This window comes from Micromesistius poutassou (genome assembly GCF_964030765.1).
Source record: "Micromesistius poutassou genome assembly, chromosome: 2".
NCBI lineage: Eukaryota > Metazoa > Chordata > Actinopteri > Gadiformes > Gadidae > Micromesistius > Micromesistius poutassou.
In genome coordinates, this window is record NC_140272.1 from 7,206,424 (window position 1) to 7,229,221 (window position 22,798).

Consider the following 22,798-nt stretch of genomic DNA (forward strand, 5'->3'; position numbering starts at 1 on the left):
TAATCCTCAAACTACCTTCAAAACATAAAGGCTCTCGTGGTAGACCTCCATTTGGAGGATCATATAAGGTAATCTTTATTGTCGGCAGCCATGGTCAAATAAAATATCTACTTTCAGGACTTCCTCATGAACATCTGTGTAAATGTAGCAGCAAAAGACATGAGATAGGAACCATGTGAGGAACCTACCTGAAGATCAGTGTCTACCAGAAGATCAGAGGGGGTCCACAACAGTATTCATCCCATCTAGCCTGGGCCAGACTGGGCCTCATGACTGGGGCATTATGCCTGAGGCCTTACAGGTGTGGTAACAATTATGAACACCTTCAAACTTTTCCTTCCCTAGGAAGAGGGCCAGAGCCTGGAGAATGTTTTTACTGTGGCTAATGATCTGTGCCAGGGTCTGCCTGACTGTCAGGGTGGCGTTCCATGGGCTCTGACGGGCCATTCAGACTGGATTACAGCAGAAACCCACCCACAAGCTGACCACTCGCAATTATCTCTTCCACTTCAGTCTCTCAGAAAGAGCTGGCTGCAAACTCACAGAGGAGAAAACTCAATAAACACATGAGCTCATGGTCATAAGGGGCCCCTGGTAGCCAGGCTCAGCAGAAACATGCTAGTACTCTGGTCATGAGGGCCCCTGGGAGCCAGGCTCAGTAAAACAGACTAGTAGTCTGGTCATGAGGGCCCCTGGGAGCAATGGGCAGTAAAACATACTAGTACTCTGGTCATGAGAGCCCCTGGGAGCCAGTAAAACATACTAGTACTCTGGTGATGAGGGCCCCTGGGAGCCAGTAAAACATACTAGTACTCTGGTGATGAGGGCCCTGGGGAGCCAGTAAAATATACTAGTACTCTGGTGATGAGGGCCCCTGGGAGCCATCCTCCACTAACTGACGGCAGGTGCGAAGTAAGTGACTCATCCAGCTTCTAAAGCGCAACACAAGGCTGCCAGTGTTCTGTGTTCTTCCCCTTTGGACACCTTCAACCAGCTATAAATAATGCAGGCACATCCAAAACTGCCGGACCACTCCTTAAAGCTAGGGTAGGCATTTTGGAGAAACCAGCCAGAGTAAGCTAGATTTTGAAAATATCTACTCGAAATAAATCTTTTTTTTTAATTTACTTTGGCAGAGCATTTGATTTATTGATTGACTCTTGCCAAGAAATGTTTCTAAAATAAATTGCCAACCCTAACCTTGACAGTCTTCAGTCTTTAAAGTTATGTTTTCAATTGTTAGTTTTAATTAAAAAAGATTGATTTTGTACTTAATGGTTCTATTTAGTCCTCTAATCTTTCAAGAGGCGACTTTAAACCATGTGGTGGCAGAGGAGAGCTTTGTAAATAATAATAACAAAGACATTACTATCCTAATATTTGTAATAACAAAAATGTGATTGTCCTCATTTTGTGCCGTTCCTTCATTACATTAGTATACATTAACAATAAGAGTCATGTTGGATGTTTATGTCCATGTCTTGCAAATATCTTCCATTGTGATGGTGTACCTCAGTAGGTCTCTGTGATAGTGTACCTCAGTAGATCTGTGTGATGGTGTACCTCAGTAGGTCTCTGTGTGATAGTTCTGTCCTCAGGGTTGAGTGAAGTGATTGTTTTTCCACATGGAACTGTGAGAGGAGGAATTCAGTCCCAGAGGAGAAGAGAGGAGGAGGCAGAGGAGGAAAGGAGGAGTGTGAGAAGCAGGAGAAGCAGGAACCTCTGGTAGTAGACACTGCCCTGTTCACTTCCACCAGAACTATCATTTAATAATTAATAATGAATAATACAATGAATAATACAATTAGATACACTCCATACAAATACAAAAAATGTCGATGTAACAAAACCCAAAGTATGTGCCTGGATGTTTTCATGCTGCTGTACTGGGCTGTCTGACAATCTGACAATGGGGCCATGCCAGCCACCTCCTGCTGTTTCTCTGATCCCAGTTCAGGTCAAAGCTGCCACGCCGCGTACACACTCTGCTTTCATACTGGTACTTTTCATCACTGGCCCTCTATAGAGCTGTCCTCAGGTCGTCAATCATATCTTTAGTGGTGTACTATGGCTGTCGTCTGATACATAAAAGACTGTGTGTAATCTGTTGTGCTACCACGTGTAACGACTTGAGTGCTGTGATGTTGACATTTGGAACCATATGGAGCACATTAGTGAGGAACTCCTGTGTTGCCAAATACTTCGGCCTTGGTCCAAAAGCATAGAGTTGGAGACTGTTGTCTCCTGCCTATAGGTTATTTTGTTTGTCGACGACAGCTTTCTGCTTTGAGCTGGTCCTCTGTTGCTGTTTCTCCTACCCTGTTGCTTTCACTCCTACTCTGTTAATTTCTCTCTTTCTCTGTTACTGTCTCTCCTACTCTTATACTGTATCCCCATATCTGTAATGGTCTCTCCAATTCTGTTACTTTCTCTTTATTGGTTACTGTCTCTTATTCTGTTACTGTGGTACTGTAGTCTCACCTACTATATTACTGTCTTTCCTTCTCTATTTGTCTCTCCTATGTTACGTTCTCTCCTTCTTTATTAGTGTAGATCTCCTACTCTGTTACTGTCTCTTCTTTTCCGTTACTGTCTCCTTCCATCACTGTCTGCCCTACTTTGTTACCCTAGGTCTCACCTACTCTGTTTTTGTCTCTCCAACTCTTGTATTGTCTCTCCTCCTCTGTAAGTATCTCTGCTACTCTTAACTGTCTCTCCTCCTCTGTAAGTATCTCTCCTACTCTGTTACTGTCTCTCCTTCTCTGTTACGGTCTCCTTCCATATTACTGTTTACCTACTGTTACTGTCTCCTAATCTCGGTAACGGTAGGACTCATCTACTCTAGTACTGTCTCTCCTCTGCTACTGTCCCTCTTTCTCTGTTACTGTAGGTCTCACCTACTCTGTTACTGTCTCTTCTACTTTGTTTCTGTTCACCCACTCTATTACTGTCTCTGCTAATCACTGTTACTGTAGGTCTGTGTTAGGTCTTTTCTGTTCTGGGTTACTGTAGGTCTTTTCTGTTCTGGGCTACTGTAGGTCTGGGTTACTGTAGGTCTGTCCAGGTCTGGGTTATTGTCTCCTGTATTGCTCAATGTCTGTACAGACGGACGGGTTCTAGGAAGCTCCCATGGTAAACTCATTAGGTGTTTAATAGGACTGTGGTCTGGAATTTTCCCTCTGTACCTCCACGACCATCCACATACTTACACATTCTCCCTCTCTCCCTCTCTCTTTCTCTCTCTCCCCCACTCGCTCTCTATCCTTCTCCCTCCCTCTCTCTCTCAGTTATGATACATAGTGTGGCAGCCTAAGCCTTTCTTGCTGCTTTTCCACATGTTGTGATTCTCCCTGGAATCCGCAGCTTTCAGCGCCTGATCCAAGTTTTCCTGGGGACAAAACTCCCCCATCTCACATTAATCAGAGACCAAAGCAAAAATGAAGTTTCTCAAGGAGCAGACGGGAACCCAACACAGGCTTATGTAACAATGGGACCCCTGAAACAACTTGTTATCCAGGTGGATGTTTGTTTTCTCTGTGTCCCCTTTCTGCCCGTACTCTATGCCCTGGTCCCCAGGGCCCCTGGACTCTAGAGAGTCTCCAGATGTTCTGATCTCTGGGGGGTCCTCAGTAGGTCTCTGTGAGGGTCTGATCATGAGGGGTCTCCTCTCTAGGTGGTCTGTTTCCAGGCAATGCTGTCTCTAGGTCCGGTCTCTAGAGGGTGTCTAGGGGGTCTGGTCTCCAGGGGTCGGGGTAGTCGCTGCTGTGTGTGTGCGTGTGAGAAAGAGAGAGACGTGGCTGAGAGATTCTAGCCAACCAGTAGATGTGTTCCATGTGTTTTGAGAGAAAGCAGAGGGGAGGGGGGAGCAGTAGAAAGCCCCCCTGCTCCTCATCCATGTTATTTTGTAGCAGCACGGCTAGCTCCTAACCTTTAGAACCTAGCTCCATCTACTGTAAACACCTAGCTCCATCTGCTGTTAGAGCTGCTAACCTTTAACACTTAGCTCCATCTACTGTTAGAGCTTTTAACTGTTAACACTTAGCTCCATCTACTGGTAGAGCTGCTAACTTTTTACTTAGCTCAATCTACTGTTAGAGCTTCTAACTGTTAACACTTGGCTCCATCTACTGGTAGAGCTGCTAACCTTCATTACCTAGCTCTGTCTACTGGTAGAGCTGCTAACCTTCAGCACCTCTCTGTCTACTGGTAGAGCTGCTAACCTTTAGCACCTAGCTCCATCTACTGGCAGAGCTGCTAACCTTTAGCATCTAGCGCTATCTACTGGTAGAGCTGCTAACCTTAAACGAATATCTCTGTCTACTGTTTGAGCTGCTAACCTTCAGAATTTAGCTCCATCTACTGGTAGGGCTGCTAACCTTTAGCACCTTGCTCCATCTACTGGTAGAACTGCTAACCTTAAATGCATTGCTCCATCTACTGGCAGAGCTGCTAACCTTTAGCACATTGCTCCATCTACTGGTAGAGCTGCTAACCTTTTGCACCTAGCTCCATCAATTGGTCTAGCTAATCTTTAGCACCTATATTAATATTTTAGGAGGACTGCTGAACTTTAGCACATAGCTCCATCTACTTGCAGAGCTGCTAACCTTTAGCACCTAGCTTGTAGATACTTTGAGCTGCTAACATTTTGCTATTTTCTACTGGTAGAGCTAACCATTTTAGTCTTAATAGTTAATGCTATTTTGCTAACCACAGACTCATCCCTAATAAAAAAACACACTGCAGATAACAACAAGTGTTTATTGAGCAACATAATAAATATGCTAGCACCATTTGTGAGGATAGTATCACCAAATAAGCAGACCCCATGTTTCTTCATCCTTGGAACAGAATCCTGAAAGGTCTGGAACGAAACAAGAATATATGCACAGTTGATGATAGCTAACATTCAAGCGTTTCATGGCCATTAAGTACTTCTCCTTGATCTTTAATGCCCATACGACAAATTAACTTGAAGAAATGAGAACGATATAGATGTCCTGAAATGCATTGCTGTGTTCAGATGAAAACACTTCATACTGATTATCTAGTATAATCTAGAATGATCTAGTATTATCTCGTACCAGTGCCCAGTCTGACTCTGTGTTCTGTGAATCCGACAATAAGAGTTGAACTTGGACTTAACATGAGACTATGCACGTTCCTCTTCCCCTCCTTTCTACGATAAGCTTGTCTAATCTCGGCTCTAGACTAACAACGTGTCTCCAGACTGTGGTGTATTATTCTCCTTCAAAGTCCCAAACCAACAGTTCACCAGTCCAACGTTAAGGAAGGTCTCATTCTTTAGACATGAATACAATGTTATTAAGCTCTGCTGGATGCTGTCCTGGCAAAATAGTTATTACGAGTTTCCACTGTGATCTCGGCGTTGGATAAGCTATTATTAGTTTAATAATGTTACATTTGGAGAAATCGGAGTGCTGTTTGGTATCACAGAACATGGCACACAGAGCTCTCCAATTGAAACATGTATTTACAAAGATCCCCAAAAACAATTTGGAGGCACAGTCAGACCTGCTTGACCTGTTGCTCTTTACACATTGATATGATGGAAAGCCTCTAAATAGAGCCATGACACAATGCCACTAAAATGCACATGTGAAGATGAATGTTTGCTAGTTTGGAGTGTTTGTCAGCTCTGGACAGTGTTTATGTGAAGCTGCTGGTCTCATTTGTCAGTTTGAGCAGCTCTATGGGTTTATGTGACAAGCTATGAGTCATGGTCTAGCTCCAACATCTCCATGGCCAGCTCCACCTCAATCCTGGTATAGCCCACCCTAATACTGGTATAGCTCCAACCACTCTATGCCTATCTCCAGCCAATTCAATCCTATCTCCATCCAGTCCAAGCCTATCTCCACCCACTCCAAGCCTATCCACCCACTCCAAGCCTATCTCCACCCACTCTAAGGTGGGTGCAGGAGATGACCTGAAGGTAAGGGATGTGATTCTGTACCCTGGCTGTGGCCAGGTTCTGACGGTAGCTGTGGTCAGGTGAGCCAGTGTGGATCATAATGTTGAAGTACCACATATGGTTACATGCATTCAATAAGATAACATATTAATTAAATGCAGATTACAGTCCAGGAAGCGAGCAAGTATAACATGGAGAGTCCTGATAGGACAGAAGGACAGTGACATAATAAGGAGATGGCCTAAGACAGGACACATGCATAGACTTTTTCGAAACCTAATAATAGACATTATGGTTAATATTTACATTATGTACGTTTTATTCTAAATAGTTAAACATACACCCTGTATAACTACTAAATGTGCTGTGTATGTTTGTTAGTGTGGCTCCATCTGATCCTCCAGCCTTGTCTTCTGTTGGGCCGAGGTATCTGTAAAGCAGCGTTTCTTAAACTTTGGGCCAAAAATGGGTCGTGATCCATCTGGAGGTCGGTCTGACAAGGCCCAGAAAACTGAGCACACCAGAATTGCTGATCCTTTCCAAACTTTCCACTCTTTTGGGTCCCGAAATGAAAAGGTTTAAGAACCCCTGCTGTTGAGGCCAGGTGGAGGTCACAAGGTCAGCCTCTACTTCCTCCTTCTGAAGTTGCCCAGCTGCACTACTCTGCCACCGCTGACACAACGGAAGGCGGCCGGCTGCACGTTCCAGTACTTGAAGGGGTTAGCAAACAGACTGATGCCTGTGTACTTCTTCTTACTGCCCAGGCTGACGGGGCAGAAGTCATTGATGCCCACACTGCTGATTTTGTTGGCATGGAGGTAGACCACCTGGGAACATACAGAGACATGTACTGTCATGGTCATTTCTACTTGGTTTATGAGGATTTATGCAACAATAGTGACATTCTATGCAAAGAGAACCATACACTAAAGATCTGACTTGGAGACAGCAGCAGTATAGATCTGACTTGGGGGTACCTTCAGTATAGACCTGACCTGGAGTCAGCTGCACTAAAGATCTGACCTGTAGGTATCTTCAGTATAGATCTGACCTGGAGGTATCTTCAGTATAGATCTGACCTGGAGGTATCTTCAGTATAGATCTGACCTGCAGGTATCTTCAGTAAATATTTGACCTGGTGGTATCTTCAGTAAAGATCTGACCTGGAGGTATCTTCAGTAAAGATTTGACCTGGTGGTATCTTCAGTAAAGATCTGACCTGGTGGTATCTTCAGTAAAGATCTGACCTGGGGGTGTCTTCAGTAAAGATTTGACCTGGGGGTATCTTCAATATAGATCTGACCTGGAGGTATCTTCAGTATAGATCTGACCTGGGAGTATCTTCAGTAAAGATCTGACCTGGAGGTATCTTCAGTAAAGATCTGACCTGGAGGTTGCGCATGGAGCCGAGTTCTGCAGGGACCTTCTTCAGCTTGTTGTTGTCGAGGCAGATCTCCCGGAGGTTGGGGATGCGAGCCAGACTGCCATTCTCCACGGATTTGATCTGGTTAAAACTCAGGCCGAGTCTGAAAGAGAGTCCAACAGAAAGAGGCAACATGAAGTAGTTGAATGGACATGTTGTTTCACTTAAATTGTTTAGTGATATAGTATGGGGATGTTTTCTCACTTCTGCAGGTCTCTGTATCTGATGAAGTCTTCTACTTCCACCTTGGAGATCTTATTGTAGTCCAGACTCAGTTCTGTGATGGATGAGGGCAAGTCTGGGGAACCCCACATCACATTAAGCCTTAAACCAATCTGTATATTTTAGAACACATATTATTCACTTTTACTTACTTATAGAAAGGGCTTCTGTATATACTGATCATTGAATCATATTTTAATGAAATTTCTTTGCGACTTCTGACACATCCGATCGTGTTAAAACCAACATAGACAGGGAATGAAGAAGCTATGACTGATGAAGTCAAGTCATTGACCGACTTTACTTTAAAAAACATTTGAATTTGTTGTTTGAACAAATGCCCAACAAAGAAAACATTGTGTAACTTATATTATTTACCTTATTAGAAGCCAAGCAATGCTGTGATATCACTCATTTAGCACCCCCATGCTCCAAATGCAATGTTCCACTGTTAACCACACAATGTTCCCTGACACGACTAAACATCTTTCTATTGAAGATACAAATCATCAAAGATTAAAGGTCAGCCCTAATTTATAATATTGTGTGTGTGTGTGTGTGTACAGAAGGAGCTTACCTTTTGGCACAGCGGTGAGTTTGGCCTCTGCCATCCCAATGTATAGGCTGGACATGCCATCGAACGCTCCAAGGGCGATCCCACTGTTAGCAAGTGGGTTAGCACTCATCTCTGTGGGCAAAACACACACAGTGGTCAACACACAGCCAGTAGCTCCAGTGATGCAGTGGTAGGTGTGTTGTATCTCTGTGTGGTGTCTAGCCACTTACCGAGGACGTGCAGGCTCCTCATTCCTTTGAAGGCCTCCTTCTGGATGCTGCTGATGCGGTTTCCATGGAAACGTAGCTCCAGGATGTTGCGGGGCAGGTTGGCGGGGATCTCGGTCAGCAGGTTGTAGGAGAGGTAGAGCAGCCTCAGGTGATCCATGTTCTTGAAGGCTTTGGGGTGGATCTTGGAGATCTTGTTGTTGATCAGGAACAGGGCCTGGCGGTGGACAGGACAGTTACAACACAGCTGTTATGCTTTCACATCCCTCCCAAACATGCACTGTATGATACTAATCAGTATCATACAGTACATACAGTACTGGTCAGTATCATACAGTACTGGTCAGATAGGACATGGCCTTACATAGAGTTTGTTGAGGCCTTTGAAGTCGTTCTCGCCGACGTTGGTGATGTCGTTGTTCTGGAGGTCGATCATGACGGTGTCCTCAGGGATCTTTCCAGGGATGGAGATCAGGCCTGTAACCAGACTTCTCGTTTCATTTATCGTTGAGCCGCATCTTATCATTTCACAGACCAATAATTATATGTTACATGTCCCCTGAGCGATGAGCCAAGTTATAGATACTAACAATGTTCTCGGAGAGACAAACAGAGTTAAACAGAGTGGTTCATGTGTTGTGTGGACTCACCCTGATCAGAACACTGCACCACTTTTGGCCAACACTGGCACCCAGCTGGGCAGTTTTCAACCTCTTCCTCCTCTTCTTCTGAATCTTCCTCCTCCTTCGACTCTTCATCATCGTCATCGATATCATTGTCGTCGTCGCCTGCGTCAGCCATCATCATGTCATAGTTTCTGAGGAACTCCTGGACATTGATTGGCTGGTAGGGTTTAGCATTTCCAAGAGCCAGTAGGCATAGCAACAGAAACAGCTTCATGGTGGCGTTGCTAGGAGACCTCTCTGTAAGGGTGAAGGGAGAGGAGTAAAGATGGCTTCAGTACCAATAAAAAACCAGACCAGATGATGTCATCACTTTGAACAAATAGCAAGGGACCAGACCATGATGTCATCACCCTGAACCAATAGAAAGAGACCAGACCATGATGTCATCACCCTGAACCAATAGAAAGGGACCAGACCATGATGTCATCACTTTGAACCAATAGAAAGAGGACCAGACCATGATGTAAAGAGACAACAGGGCATGGTAAACCAGGTAGTAGTCATGGTAAACCAGGTTGTTAGTCATGGTAATCCAGACTACTGTACCAGGTTGTTTGGTGGTTTGACATAGTAATCCAGACTAATATACAAGGTTGTTAGTCATGGTAAACTGGGTTGTTTGGCACAGTAAACCAGGTTGTTAGTCATGGTAAACCAGATTGAAATACCAGCTTGTTAGCGGTGTGGGCTACCCCCACAGGAAGCTCAACATTCATCCAGCAGAGTTTCCATCCAGGAGTGGGATGATTCAGTGGAAACCCCACTCTACAGCCAACACTAATGTTTCTGTTCCTCATTCTTGCCATGCGGGACAACTTGCTGTGGTCGCGTGACTCTGGACGGCTCCTCAGTCAGCCCACAGCTATGTGGTGGTCCAGTACCCTCCACAGCACATACCAGCCAGCCCCTCTCCCTGTTCACCCTGCAGCTAAACCCTCTTCCCGTTCACCCTGCAGCTAAACCCTCTAAACCCTGTTCACCATGCAGCTAAATCCTCTCCCTGTTCACCCTGCAGCTAAACCCTCTCCCTGTTCACCCTGCAGCTAAACCCTCTAAACCCTCTCCCTGTTCACCCTGTAGCTAAACCCTCTAAACCCTCTCCCTGTTCACCCTGTAGCTAAACCCTCTAAACCCTCTCCCTGCTCACCATGTAGCTAAATCCTCTCCCTGTTCACCCTGTAGCTAAACCCTCTAAACCCTCTCCCTGCTCACCATGTAGCTAAATCCTCTCCCTGTTCACCATGTAGCTAAACCCTATAAACCCTCTCCCTGTTCACCCTGTAGCTAAACCCTATCCATGTTCACCATGTAGCTAAACATCTTAGGTTACTCTACAATGTGTTAATACAATCTCTAAACCTAGTAATACTATAGCTCAATATAATACTATTCAAGCTCTACTCAAGCTGAAACTAGTAGTTATCAAGTAGAACGACCTAAACTCAAATATGCATAATACAAAATGATTAATACTAATATCATAAGTGTGTGCATAAGCATAAGTGAAACAGAAATAGTGCAAAAGTACTACAATACCCCGACTGAGCTCTTTGTGTATCTTATACTACTCTGTGAGTATGTTATTTTAATCTGTGTCCGTAGTAATACTCTGTCTAGTACGACCGTATGTTATTGTAGTACTATGCGTGTACCTGGGGGCTCGTCTCTCTGCAGCCCTCTACTGACTCCAGCTCCCCCAGCCAAGTAACCGGAGTGCTGCTCACCTCAGGTCACTCGGCTGAGGAGCTCTGCAGGGCTCCTAGGAGACCGCTAGGGGTTTAGAAACAAGGCTTTCACCACTGAAAACCTTCATCCAGACTTATGCGTTTAACACAGATTTTCAAATAATGTAAATTAACCATGATGATAGTTTATTGTTTTGTATATATATTGTATTATATTGAGTTTTAACCAAGGCAAAATAATCCTAAATGAGTCTACATAAATAAAGGACATTAAGATTGCAGTTAAGTTAATCACCTCTTGAAAGTAATGTTTTTATTTGTTAGCATAACCCTTAAAACAAAAGAATAATTTGAAAACTAGAAAGATCACCTGAGGAACATATCCTACCTGCATCACCAGTTACTAAAGTATTTCTAGTAATGTAGACACACAGGAAGGTGTGTATCATCAAGAGCATATCCTACCTTTGTCACAAGGCAGTAAAGTATTTCTACAGTGTACAGGAAGGTGTGTATCAAGAGCATATCCTACCTGTGTCACAAGGCAGTAAAGTCTTTCTACAGTGTACAGGAAGGTGTGTATCATCAAGAGCATATCCTACCTGCATCACCAGGTGATCTTTGGTTCTGACGGTCTGTATTCTGGAGGGGCTATGGGCATCTCCTCTCAACATCAGCTGTGTCCTGGTGTTCACACAGAAGATCTCACTCTGGTCCACTCACCCCTCCCTGAAACCAGACCCTTGCCTCTGCTGGGACCACCTCATCAGGATAAAATGCTGCCGTCTGGGCTCATTGCACTGCTTTTCACTGAGCATTGTTGACGACCATGTGCTTCTAATCAAGGGCTTTGAACTGGTGCCAGAGTAGTTAGCTGGAGAGGTCTGTATATAGAACATACTGTATGGGCTGTCGCTATACTAAACATGATAGCTTAACTTGAATGACTTTACAGCTGCTGCTTTCCTCAATGAACGCCTGTCCTGTCAGCACTGGAAGAATTTACATCCTTTCAGTTAGTTTTTTTTGCTGAAAAAATGTAGTGTTATTTCATTATTTTTTTTCCTAGTTAGAAACTTTTAATTGATTTAAAACGTTGGTTGGCATACACAGTGTCCCACAGATCCTATCCAATGGTTGATGTGTTTGTATCCAACAGGGCAAAACACAGGTTAGTAGTAGAGTTTAGTATCTGCAGATTGGTTAGTAGCAGCAGAGCTGACGTAGAGTCAGATAACCTCCTGGTGCTTTGGCTTCATATTACTTCCGAGAAGGGAAATGTTAGTTCATTGCCCCCCGTTTGGGCTTTGTTGCTGCATGACACTCTTCAAATTTTCCAGCCATGGCTGATATTTTCTGCTTAGGACAGCAGGAAGCTGATAAATGTGCTCTGGCTTGGCTCACAGGCAAACCAACATGGTAGAGGGTCTGGGCTGTGGTATCAATTGGGGTTCTCATATTTTCCAAACTATCATCGGTCTGGCTATAGGATCAGTCTTTCACCGCTGCACAGAACACATCCATATGCATTAGAACCTTCTGTAGGTGCTTCAAAGGATCATACCCTGAGAGATGAGCTTCACAACAGATCCTATAGATCAGATGTTTAGACCAGGACCTCCATATGATGGTTGGTTACTTGTAGAGGTGACTAACTTACCTGACCCTTTGTCTTTTTTCACCAGATCAAGCTAGATGTTTTGAACAGGACCTCCAGATGATGGTTACTTGTAGAGTAGACTTACTAATCAGACACTTTGATTATTTTAACAGATCAAGCTAGATGTTTAGAACAGGACCTCCACATGATGGTTACCTGGGGAGTAAACTAACTTACCATATCCCAGATCTACCAAACCCTAACCCAGTTGGGTGTCTAGATTGGACCAGGACCCCCATGTCCTGTAGAACCAAGTACAGGAGGGACCGGGAACATAAGCCAACAGCGCTGTAACTAATGAATGGAAACTGGCGAGTGGATGTCAATTCACAACTACTGGAATGAAAAAACAACTGAAGTCACACGGCCCTGGACATCGTTCTGTTGAGAACTCATATTTTCCAGACTGTTGGAAATCTGTTAGATGTTTCTACATAAGCTCTTCTCTGTAACATAGGGTTAGGGTTAGTGTCATGCAGTGTCTGAAGGGACCTGGAGGGTGGGTGTTTCTTTGTGTTAGTGTTGTTCCTTTTCTTTTATAAGACAGAGATGTGGAGATAGTTGTGTGATTGACTTTATTTAGCAAGTGGGCAAAGAAGGCAAAGAAAAGACAACTTTTTGGAACATTCATTACAATACTAACAAGTTATTTTTAACACTAGCTGAACATGCTGTCTGTAAGCATGCTGTTCCTTCATCGCCATCCATGGCACTTTTTGTTCAAAGGCTTTTTGTTTGAATTTGCCAATGATGCTGTTAATCGCTTGTCCACATTTGACAGTTTCTGACTTTGTATTTGACCCATTTTTCCCTTTTTGTTTCACTCTTTTTCATGAATGCTTCATCGATACAAAGGTTAATTGATATTTAATCTCTAAAGACGCATCCTTTTGGTAAAGGTACTAACTTGTTGAATTATGCTGACCAATGTGTTGTCAACAGTCTACGCTTCTTAACTTAGAAAAACATAATTTCCCGTCTGGGGCTAATAAAGAACTATCTATGTATCTATCTAGTACTCTCAATCTGTACAGATTACAGTACAGGCAGCTTTCCCGTGTCGATTTCTGACGAGAAACCCAGATGTTGGCTACCCTTCAGTCCCAATGGTTGTCATTCATACATCAGCTGCATACGAATGGCCCATGACCAGGTGGGATTTGGTCAGTGCAGACAGAAGGTCTGAGGATCTGTGTTGCCTTCACAGCCATTCTTCTCAGTCTCATTTCGGGTGTTCTGTGGACCAGTGGCTTGCAGTAACCCTAGCTCCAACCCTACACCTGGTGCGCTTGGAACTTGGAACGTCTGGTACTTTGCTACGCTACCAGGTACTTTGTTACACAACCAGGCACATGTGTAGTCTTCAGTGGGGAAAGCACACCAAAGCATGAGCAGGGCAGGGGAATAACGTGATGGAGAGCTCCAGTCTTTGTAGTTAGCCTGGTGATAGACAGTGTTTGGAGAAGTGGTTCAGTCTTTCCTTTGTGGTTTGAAGACCACACTGGAGATGGAGCGCACACAGGAGAAGCTGCTGGTGGAGATGCTGTCGGGGGCCAGCCGGTTGTTCTCCAGCCTCACAGCCACAAGGGTGGGGTCTGCCTCCATCCCTGGCTCACACAGGCTCTCCTCTGGGATGCTCCTGGAACAGGAACCACAGTTCAGAGACCAGACCATCACCCCCAACCATCACTATAGTTCAAAGACCAGACCATCATCCCAAACCATCACTATAGCTCAAAGACCAGACCTTCACCCCCAACCATCACTATAGTTCAAAGACCAGACCATCATCCTAAACCATCACTATAGTTCAAAGACCAGACCCCCACCCATGAAACCCTTACTTAAGTTTGGTAACAGCAGGCTTCGACTGCTCTGATATAAAGCATATTAAAGCCAGATAGTGTGTAACGTAAACAGTAGTACTTTATAGGCACTGTAGTACTATTAATACCTTATGTTATTGTTGTTGAGCCTGAGAAAGTGCAGAGCATTCATCAGGCTGATTCCTGCTGGAACCGAGACCAGCTGGTTGTGGTCCATACACAGCTCCACCATGGAGTGGTACGCACCGAAGAAGGACTCAGGTTCGATGCCATCCCCGTCCAGCTTGTTGTAGGACAGGTATAGATACTCCAGCCCAGGGTCCATGTGGGCAAACACATAACCTGCAGGGTTCAACGGGGTTACATCTCTTAACCAGGCAGTGACCCAGGCTAGATATCGCCACCTCTAACCACATTAGGAATTCATATTATATCCCACTAAATGCTAGGTGTGTTCTGCTTTGATTGGTAGCCAAAGCCACCTACTGGGTATCCTCTCTATGTGATTCCCAACCAGAACCAGGTGAATGAGGGATCTTGGCAGGTAGGAGGGAACCAGGTAGAGGTCGTTATGGGACAGGTCAATGGACTCCAGGCTCCTGGGGAGAGAAAGTCAGTCAAGACACACCATCCTGATTCTAGAAACAAGAAGTGTAGCAGGGGGATGGAGGGATGAGTGTAGCAGAGTGATGGAGGGACGAGTGTAGCAGGGTGATGGATGAGTGCAGCAGGGTGATGGAGGGATGAGGAGTGTAGCAGGCTGATGGAGGGAAGAGGAGTGTAGCAGGGGGATGAAGGGATGAGGAGTGTAGCTGGGTGATGGATGGATGGGTGTAGTGGGGAGATGAAAGGGTGAACTGTACCTGTGGTTGATCCAGGCCAGCGGGGCCATCCTGGTCTCATCCAGGCGGTTGTGTCTGAGGGACACCAGGGTCAGACTGGTGGTATGGTTGAAGACCCCCTCTGAGATCTCCTCAATCATGTTGTTCTCAAGGTACAGCTCCTGAAGGACAAGTCATGGTCTGTTAGTTTCTGTATCTCTTAATCACAGTTAAGTCTTAAAGGGCTCCACAGGCCCACAGTGTACAACAACCCCTGACACTGACAGGTAAGGGATAAGGGAAATAACAGTTGGTATGGGTTCAAAGTTGAATACCAGTGGTTTGATGGTATAGGTTAACAGGTCAATACCAGTAGTGTGGCACTATGGTTAAAGAGTGGTGTGTAGTGTGTTGGGATAGGTTAACAGTACCAGTAGTGTGATGGGATAGGTTAACAGGTTAATACTGGTTAACAGGTAATACAAGTAGTGTGGTGGTTTAGTTTATCAGGTTATGCGTGTGGTATAGGTCAACAGGTGAACACTGGTTATCAGGTTATACCAGAAGTGTGGGGGGTAGACCCTGAGGGACGGTGCGGAAGTGGTTTCGGCCCAGCCTGAGGTAGGACAGCTGGGTCAGAGGGGAGAAGGCAGACGGCTCCACGTTGTTCTCACTCAGGAGGTTGTCCTCCATCTCCAGGATCATCAGGCTGCTTAGACCTACAATGATAAACACGTTAGATATACATGAACTAATATTTAGAATAATGTACACAGATATACACAACTAACGTATAGAATAGAATACACACGTTAGATATACAAGCTTACCCTACTTTTGACCTTAATGAATCATGTATCTCACTTCCTTGTACTTGATTTAGAAACGTCTCCTCAATGACTCAATCAATATAATCAAATGGCCTGAGACCAGGGTGGACTTGAAGCTGTTGTAAACACAGGAGGGGAACTGACCGCGGAGGCTCTTCTCCTTGATGGTGCTCAGCTTGTTCTCGTTGATCTTGAGTTCCTGCAGGGTGGAGGGCAGGTCTGAGGGAACACGTTCTAGAAGGTTCCCGTCCAGGTACAGCCGTGTCAAGAACTGCAGCCCCTGGAGAAGGAGGACAGCGACAGTTAGACATAGTCAGGATCCACAGTCACTATGAGCTGCGGTGTAGTTTCTAGTGTATGTGTATGTGTATTGTACTGTAGTTTGGTGAAGTTGTACTTTAGTTAGGTGTGGTTTGTGTATTTGTAGTGTAGTTGTAGTCTTGGTTATGTATTTGTAGTGTAGTTGGGTGTAATAGGCTTGTCGTTTGTGTATTTTAAGTAGCTGTAGGCAGGCTTGTGTAGTTGTAGTTGTAGTCTTACTCTGAAAGCTGCAGCAGCGATGCCGTCAGAGGTGATCAGATTCTTCCCTAGGTTGATCCACTCCAGGTTTGGGATGCCGTTAAAGGCCTCAGCTGGGATGTTCCTGATGAGGTTACCTGTACACAACCACCAGATAACTACCAATACTACTACTAGTAGAACTGTGGCCTGTACAGAACAATCACTAGATAACTACCAATACTACTACTAGTAGTACTGTTTATTTAATATATTTAATTGGAGCATTGCCGTTTTGACAACTGCACTTTGCACCATTTTCATAGCTGTGGAATCCACATCTTTCTTCTGGTGCATTGTAAATTGTGTCAGATAAAAAAAGACTAAAGACTAGTACCTCCTAGACTGAGAGACTTGAGGTGGTATAGAGCTAAGAAGTGGACTAGGTACCTTCTAGACTGAGAGACTTGAGGTGGTATAGAGCTAAGAAGTGGACTAGGTACCTTCTAGACTGAGAGACTTGAGGTATGGGATGCTCAGAGGGGGAAAGTAGTCCAGTTGGCTGTTCTCACAGGTCATGGTAACGTCTGAGATGGAACATCCTGGAGGAAGAACATTCCTGGGGGGCACTTTGATCTTATCCTCGCTTTCTCTCACCTCCTCATTCTTCCAGTCAAGCTCCTGACTCAGAAGCGTAGGAGGTATTGGTTGAGGAGGAGGGAGTAAGTCACGCTCCTCCAGTTTGTTTGGTAAACTCTGAAACACGTCTCCCCTCAACCACACGTCCTCTTCGTCCTCCTCTTCTAGAGCCTCCAGTCTCTCCCTCAGCAACTCATCTTGTCTATTCTTCTCTTCCCCCATCTTCCTCTCCATGGCATCTCTCTCTGCCACCTCCTGTCTTCTCCTCTCCTCCTCCATCTGCCTCTCCCTGGCCTCTCTCTCTGCCGCCTCCTGCCTTCTCCTCTCCTCCTCCATCAGCCTCTCCCTGGCCACTCTCTCTGCCTCCTCCTGTCTCATCTTCTCCTTCTGTCTCCACTCCTCCTCCTCTCGAACCATCTGCTGCTTCAGAGCCTCCTCTTCCTCCCTCCTCCTCTCCGCCACAAAGTTCCTCTGTCTCTCTGCTTGCTCCTTCCTCTGTTTCCTCCTCTTCTTCCTCTCCTCGTCTTTCCTCCTCAGCCGCTCCTCCTCCCGGCGGTGCTGCTCCTCCTCGTGCCAGAGGAGGAGCTGGATCTGTTCCTGGGTCAAGGGGGTTACGAGGTCGATGGGGTCGCTGAGAACTGCAGAGTCACCAGAGAAGTCAAGGCTGAATTCAACTACAAGGGCCAATCAGGGATGGGGGGAGGAGACCGGAGAGGAGATAGAAAGGACACCAGAGAGGGGACATAGAGGACAGAGGAGACCGGAGAGGAGACCAGACAGGAGACCAAAGAGGAGAGAGGAGACCAGAGAAGACCCTGTGTTAGTCTTCCATACACCAACAGAGAGGGAGAGACCAACAGACCACCACAGGGAGAGCAACAGTCCACCATAAACCCAGGGTTCTTCAACTCTTTCATCTCTGGACCAAAAAGATAATTTCAGTGTGTCTGTGGGACCCAACCTCAGAAAAATCTGAGCACACCGGAAAGGTTGATCCTTTGGTTTTAATGACACACCTCAAACTGGATTGTGACCCTAAGAAACGCTTTAACAAAACTGCTCCAGACCTATGTCCGGCAGTAGTGCAGGGCTAGAGGCAGTCAGTAGGGGGCTTGGTTAGAGACTGGCCCAGATGCTGTGAATCATAGCCACCTTAAATCAACCTTACACCATTTAGTTATCTTTAGCAGGTGTGTCTGGGTGGGCAGCCCATAATAATACAGGCCTGATGTGCTCCTGTTATCACCAATCACATCTCCATCACGGGGGACCCTAGCAGTCCAGTGGTAATGACACTGGCCGGGGCTGATGACTGTCTTTAAAGCTGGGGTGAGTGTTAGGGTGAGGGTTAGGCTGCCTTCTGCTCCTCTCTTCCAGTAATTGCTGTGTTGTAGTGTCAGTATGAACTCACGCCCACCCTCTCTGTGACTCAGCAGGGGAGCAGAGGTATGCAGCCTGACTTCTGTATCTCCCACCCTGTCATCTGCCCCTCAATACACGTAGTTAAAGGGCTCAGACGGCCGGATCTAAATGCTGGGTCTATTGGACCTGTCCTGTTTACGGTCTCAACACAGGGTCCCCCTCCTGTTATCTGATGTCTGAGAGGGGAGCTCTCCTAAGACTCAGACTGAGATAAAACTGAGGTACACTGAGATAGACTGTTTGATACTGAGAGACTTTTAGACTAAGTGAATTTAATTCTTGTATTTTGGTTCCCAAAGTGAAAAAGTTAGAGAACCTCTGGTGTGGAGTAACAGTAACACTAACCTGGAGTAACAGTAAAACTCACCTGGAGTAATGCTAACCCTGAGTAACAGAAACACTAACCTGGAGTAACAGTAACACTAACCTGGAGTAACAGTAACGCTAACTTGTAATAACAGTAACACTATCCTTGAGTAACACTAACCTGGATAAACAGTAACATTAACCTGGAGTAACAGTAATACTAATCTGGAGTAACAGTAACACTAACCTGGAGTAACAGTAACTCATACCTGGACTCCAGGTAAGAGTTACTGTTACTCCAGGTTAGCTTTACTGTTACTCCAGGTCCTGGAGTAACAGTAAAGCTAACCTGGAATCAAAAATAACAATAACCTGGAGTAACACTAATCTGGAGTAACAGTAGCACTAACCCGGAGTGAGTTTGGAGCTGGGGGGGACAAGGGCTGCTGGGGGGTGGAGGGCAGCCGGGGGGTGGATGGCCGGGAAGTCCAGGTTCTGGAGGTACTCCAGGACCTGGGCATCTACTGGGCCCAGGCTCATCTGGAGGGCTTTGGTTCTGTCAGGACCTGGACGCAACACACATTACTACCTGGACACAACACACATTACTACCTGGACACAACACAGACAGAGATAGAGAGTCTGTAAGTGATGGCTGTGTATCTGGAGAGAGTGAGACTGCTAGTGATGGCTGTGTATCTGGAGAGAGAGTCTGCTAGTGATGGATATGTATCTGGAGAGAGAGAGAGTCTGCTAGTGATGGATATGTATCTGGAGAGAGAGAGAGAGAGAGAGAGGGTGCTAGTGATGGCTGTGAATCTGGAGAGAGAGCGAGTTCAGAAGTGTGTATCTCACCGCGTCCTCCTCCTCCTCTCCTCTTCTTGCCTCTGCGCTGGCGTCCTCTCTTGGTCCCAGAGCGCTGGAGTCCCTGGGCCGGTGGGACCACCATCAGCAGCAGCACGCCCAGAGCAGCGAGCAGCAGAACCCACTTCATACCCTCTGCACACAGATACACTCTAGACCTGCTGGGTGTCTACCTGGAGCACATAACAGATGCACACTGTACCAGCTGCTAGTCTACTTGGACACCTCCTCTCTGCCTGCTCCTCCTCTATCTACCTGGACACCTCCTCTCTCTACCTGGACACCTCCTCTCTGCCTGCTCCTCCTCTATCTACCTGGACACCTCCTCTCTCCCCGCTGCTCCTCTCTCTACCTGGACACCTCTTCTCTCCCTGCTCCTCCTCCTCTCTCCCCGCTCCTCCTCTCTCTACCTGGACACCTCTCTTCCTGCTCCTCCTCCTCTCTCCCTGCTCCCCCTCCTCGCTCCCTGCTCCTCCGCTCTCTATCTGGTCCCCTTCTCTCTCCCTGCTCCTCCTCTCCCTTCTCTCTCTACCTGGACACCTCCTCCTCTCCCTGCTCTTCTGTCTCTGATCTATCTCACTCTAAGTGGACACAAACAGACAGACAGGATGAGAGGCCAACAGACAGACAGACAGACAGGATGAGAAGCTAACAGACACAAAGCATGAGAGGCGAAGTGACTGAAAGACAGAGTGGCTTGCTGACAGACACATGATGAGAGGCTGATGGCCAGACAGACAGGATGAGATTTTTTTACCTGAATACCAGCTGAGCTCCGGAGACAAACAAACCTTATTCTCCTGCTAACTCTGCTTCCTGTGTGTGTGTGTGTGTGTGTGTGTGTGTGTGTGTGTGTGTGTGTGTGTGTGTATGTGTGTGTGTGTGTGTGTGTGTGTGTGTGTGTGTAATAACTAGGTTTGCGTGGTGGAGGTCTGTCATTTTTAGAGCGAGTGGCTTCAGACTTCTCTGAGGTCAGGAGAGGTCAAGATCTTACCAGTACTATATATATGTACGTATGTATGTATATAGACACCAATCACTACCCTATATCTACCAGTAAACCTACCAGTGATACCAGCTAGTCTTATAACAGTTTATAACCCTGGTGTGTGTGTGTGTGTGTGTGTGTGTGTGTGTGTGTGTGTGTGTGTGTGTGTGTGTGTGTGTGTGTGTGTGTGTGTGTGTGTGTGTGTGTGTGTGTGTGTGTCAGGGAGACAGATAAATATATCCAATACCTTGTGCAGTAGAACAACTTCACATAAAATGCCTCCAACTACAACTCCAGTCACTAAAACCAGATGATTCAACCATCTGTTCTTGTGGAAACAATAACACGTGCACACGCACGCACGCACGCGCACACACACACACACACACACACACACACACACACACACACACACACACACACACACACACACATACACACACACACACACACCGCCAATACGGGAGCAGGGAGGAGGGGCCCTGGATGAACAGGCTCTCGTGGAGACATGGAGCACCCCCCCACTCTGGTACAGCCCAGCACATAACTAAACACCTCTCCTCTGGTATAGACCCACATATAGCTAAAAACCTCCCCTCTGGTACATAACTTACCCCCCCTCCCTCTGGTACAGCCCAGCACATAACTAAACACCTCTCCTCTGGTACAGCCCAGCACATAACTAAACACCTCCCCTCTCGTGTATAACTTAACCCCCCCCTCCCTCTGGTACAATAAATAAATAACCTCCTCCCCTCAAAGCACATAACTTAACACTGTGAGAGTGGGAGTTTGGGAGTGTTTTAAGATGAAGAAGAAAACAGACAGACTAATAGACAAACAAAGAAAAAAAGAGAAAAACAAAGGCGCTGATAGACAGAGAGACAGACACACAGGATGATAGACAGACATGCAGACAGACAGACAGGCAGGCTGATAGAGAGAAAGACAGGCTGTTAGACAGACAGATAGACCCAGGCTGGCTGACAGTGTAACAGACAGACAGATAGGCAGACAGACAGAGGGGTTTACGTTACCTATGTTCCCAGAAATGTGAAGTTCTTGTGGAGTCAGATGTTTTTCTCACAACCGTTAGAGCTGGAAACCATTTGTGTGTGTGTCTGTGTGTCTGTGTGTCTGTGTGTGCACGTTTGTGTGCATGCAGATCCGAACCGTCTGCCTTGCCGCTTGTGTTGTGAACATGTGCTTGTGTGTGTGTTGTAAATCTGTGCCAGGGTGTATTTGATTAGATAGACAGATAGATGAGTACTTTAATATCCCCGTGGGGAAATCTCTTTGATGTAGCAGAACAAGACAGGACAAGATAAAACGATACACAGTAGACAACAGAAACATAGTGCAACAAGGTAAAAACATGCTGAACAAGTACCAGTACTTGTGTACTTCCAGAGTGCTTCCACAGTGCTAGTTAAATAGATGAGAATAGAAAGGTATGTATTGGATAAATGCAATGATAAAAACAAGTCAAGGGGGGAGAGGGGGGCGTGGCCGAGGGGAGGGGGCCAGGGCCAAGGGGTGGGGGCCAGGGCCGAGTGAGGGAAGGGATGGCCCTAGTCCAAGGACACGTAGAACAGTCTGAAGGCAGGAAGGACCTCTGCTGTGGAGGCAGAAGGAGTCTCCTGCTGAATGCGCTCCACTGCCTGAGGGTGTCATGGAACAGATAAGAGGTGCTGTCCATGATGACCAGCAGTGTGGTCACCATTCTCTGACCTAGGGGCCCCCAGGACAGACCCTGCCTTCCTCAGCAGTGTGGTCACCATCCTCTGACCTAGGGGCCCCCAGGACAGACCCCCAGCAGTGTGGTCCCTGTCCTCTGCTCTAGGGGCCCCAAGGACAGACCCAGGGCGGCATGTGGCTCAGGAGGTAGATCTTGTTGGCTGGTAACTGGAAGGTTGCTAGTTCGATCCCTGGCCCAGTGTCGAGGTGTCCCTGAGCAAGGCACTTCACCCTAACTGCTCCCAGCGAGCTGGCTCAGTGTGTGTCGGCATGTCTAAGTGCCCGTAACTAAGCAGTAGTTAGAACATCAAGTTGTAGAAGAAGAGATGGATCACTCAGATGAAGGTTCATGTAACATCTGCTTCTGCCACACCGCTCCGACTGCTCTTCTCCCAGCAGAACACTTCCAGAACACGCTCCCAACGTGGTCTGAACCGGCTCGATGTCTGCTGCATGTAGTGACCTCTCTCCCT

General features: G+C 46.2%; 3 protein-coding genes across 4 annotated transcripts in view; 1 reads left to right on the forward strand and 2 right to left on the reverse strand.

The window, feature by feature from the left end:
* cenpp (centromere protein P) overlaps positions 1-22,798 on the forward strand; it is a 36,400-nt gene that overhangs the window by 11,595 nt on the left and 2,007 nt on the right. The window lies entirely within an intron of this gene.
* On the reverse strand, positions 4,793-11,422 carry aspn (asporin (LRR class 1)). Of its 2 annotated transcripts, none has more exons than XM_084464320.1 (8): positions 11,337-11,422; positions 9,014-9,286; positions 8,728-8,840; positions 8,367-8,580; positions 8,158-8,268; positions 7,563-7,656; positions 7,323-7,461; positions 4,793-6,762 (listed from the first exon to the last, which is right to left on the reverse strand). In XM_084464320.1, the coding sequence occupies exons 2-8, from the start codon at positions 9,261-9,263 to the stop codon at positions 6,562-6,564; spliced, it is 1,122 nt and encodes a 373-aa protein (XP_084320446.1). In that variant the 5' UTR covers positions 9,264-9,286; positions 11,337-11,422; the 3' UTR covers positions 4,793-6,561. The 2 variants fall into 2 exon arrangements, with proteins under 2 accessions (XP_084320446.1, XP_084320447.1); XM_084464321.1 differs by lacking the exon at positions 11,337-11,422 and adding an exon at positions 10,702-10,744.
* On the reverse strand, positions 13,865-19,730 carry ecm2 (extracellular matrix protein 2, female organ and adipocyte specific; the record flags this gene model as incomplete). Its single annotated transcript, XM_084464317.1, has 10 exons — positions 13,865-14,033; positions 14,349-14,562; positions 14,707-14,819; positions 15,084-15,223; positions 15,603-15,760; positions 16,016-16,151; positions 16,412-16,527; positions 16,873-17,682; positions 19,147-19,302; positions 19,592-19,730. 10 exons carry the CDS (start codon positions 19,728-19,730, stop codon positions 13,865-13,867), a joined length of 2,151 nt encoding a protein of 716 aa, XP_084320443.1.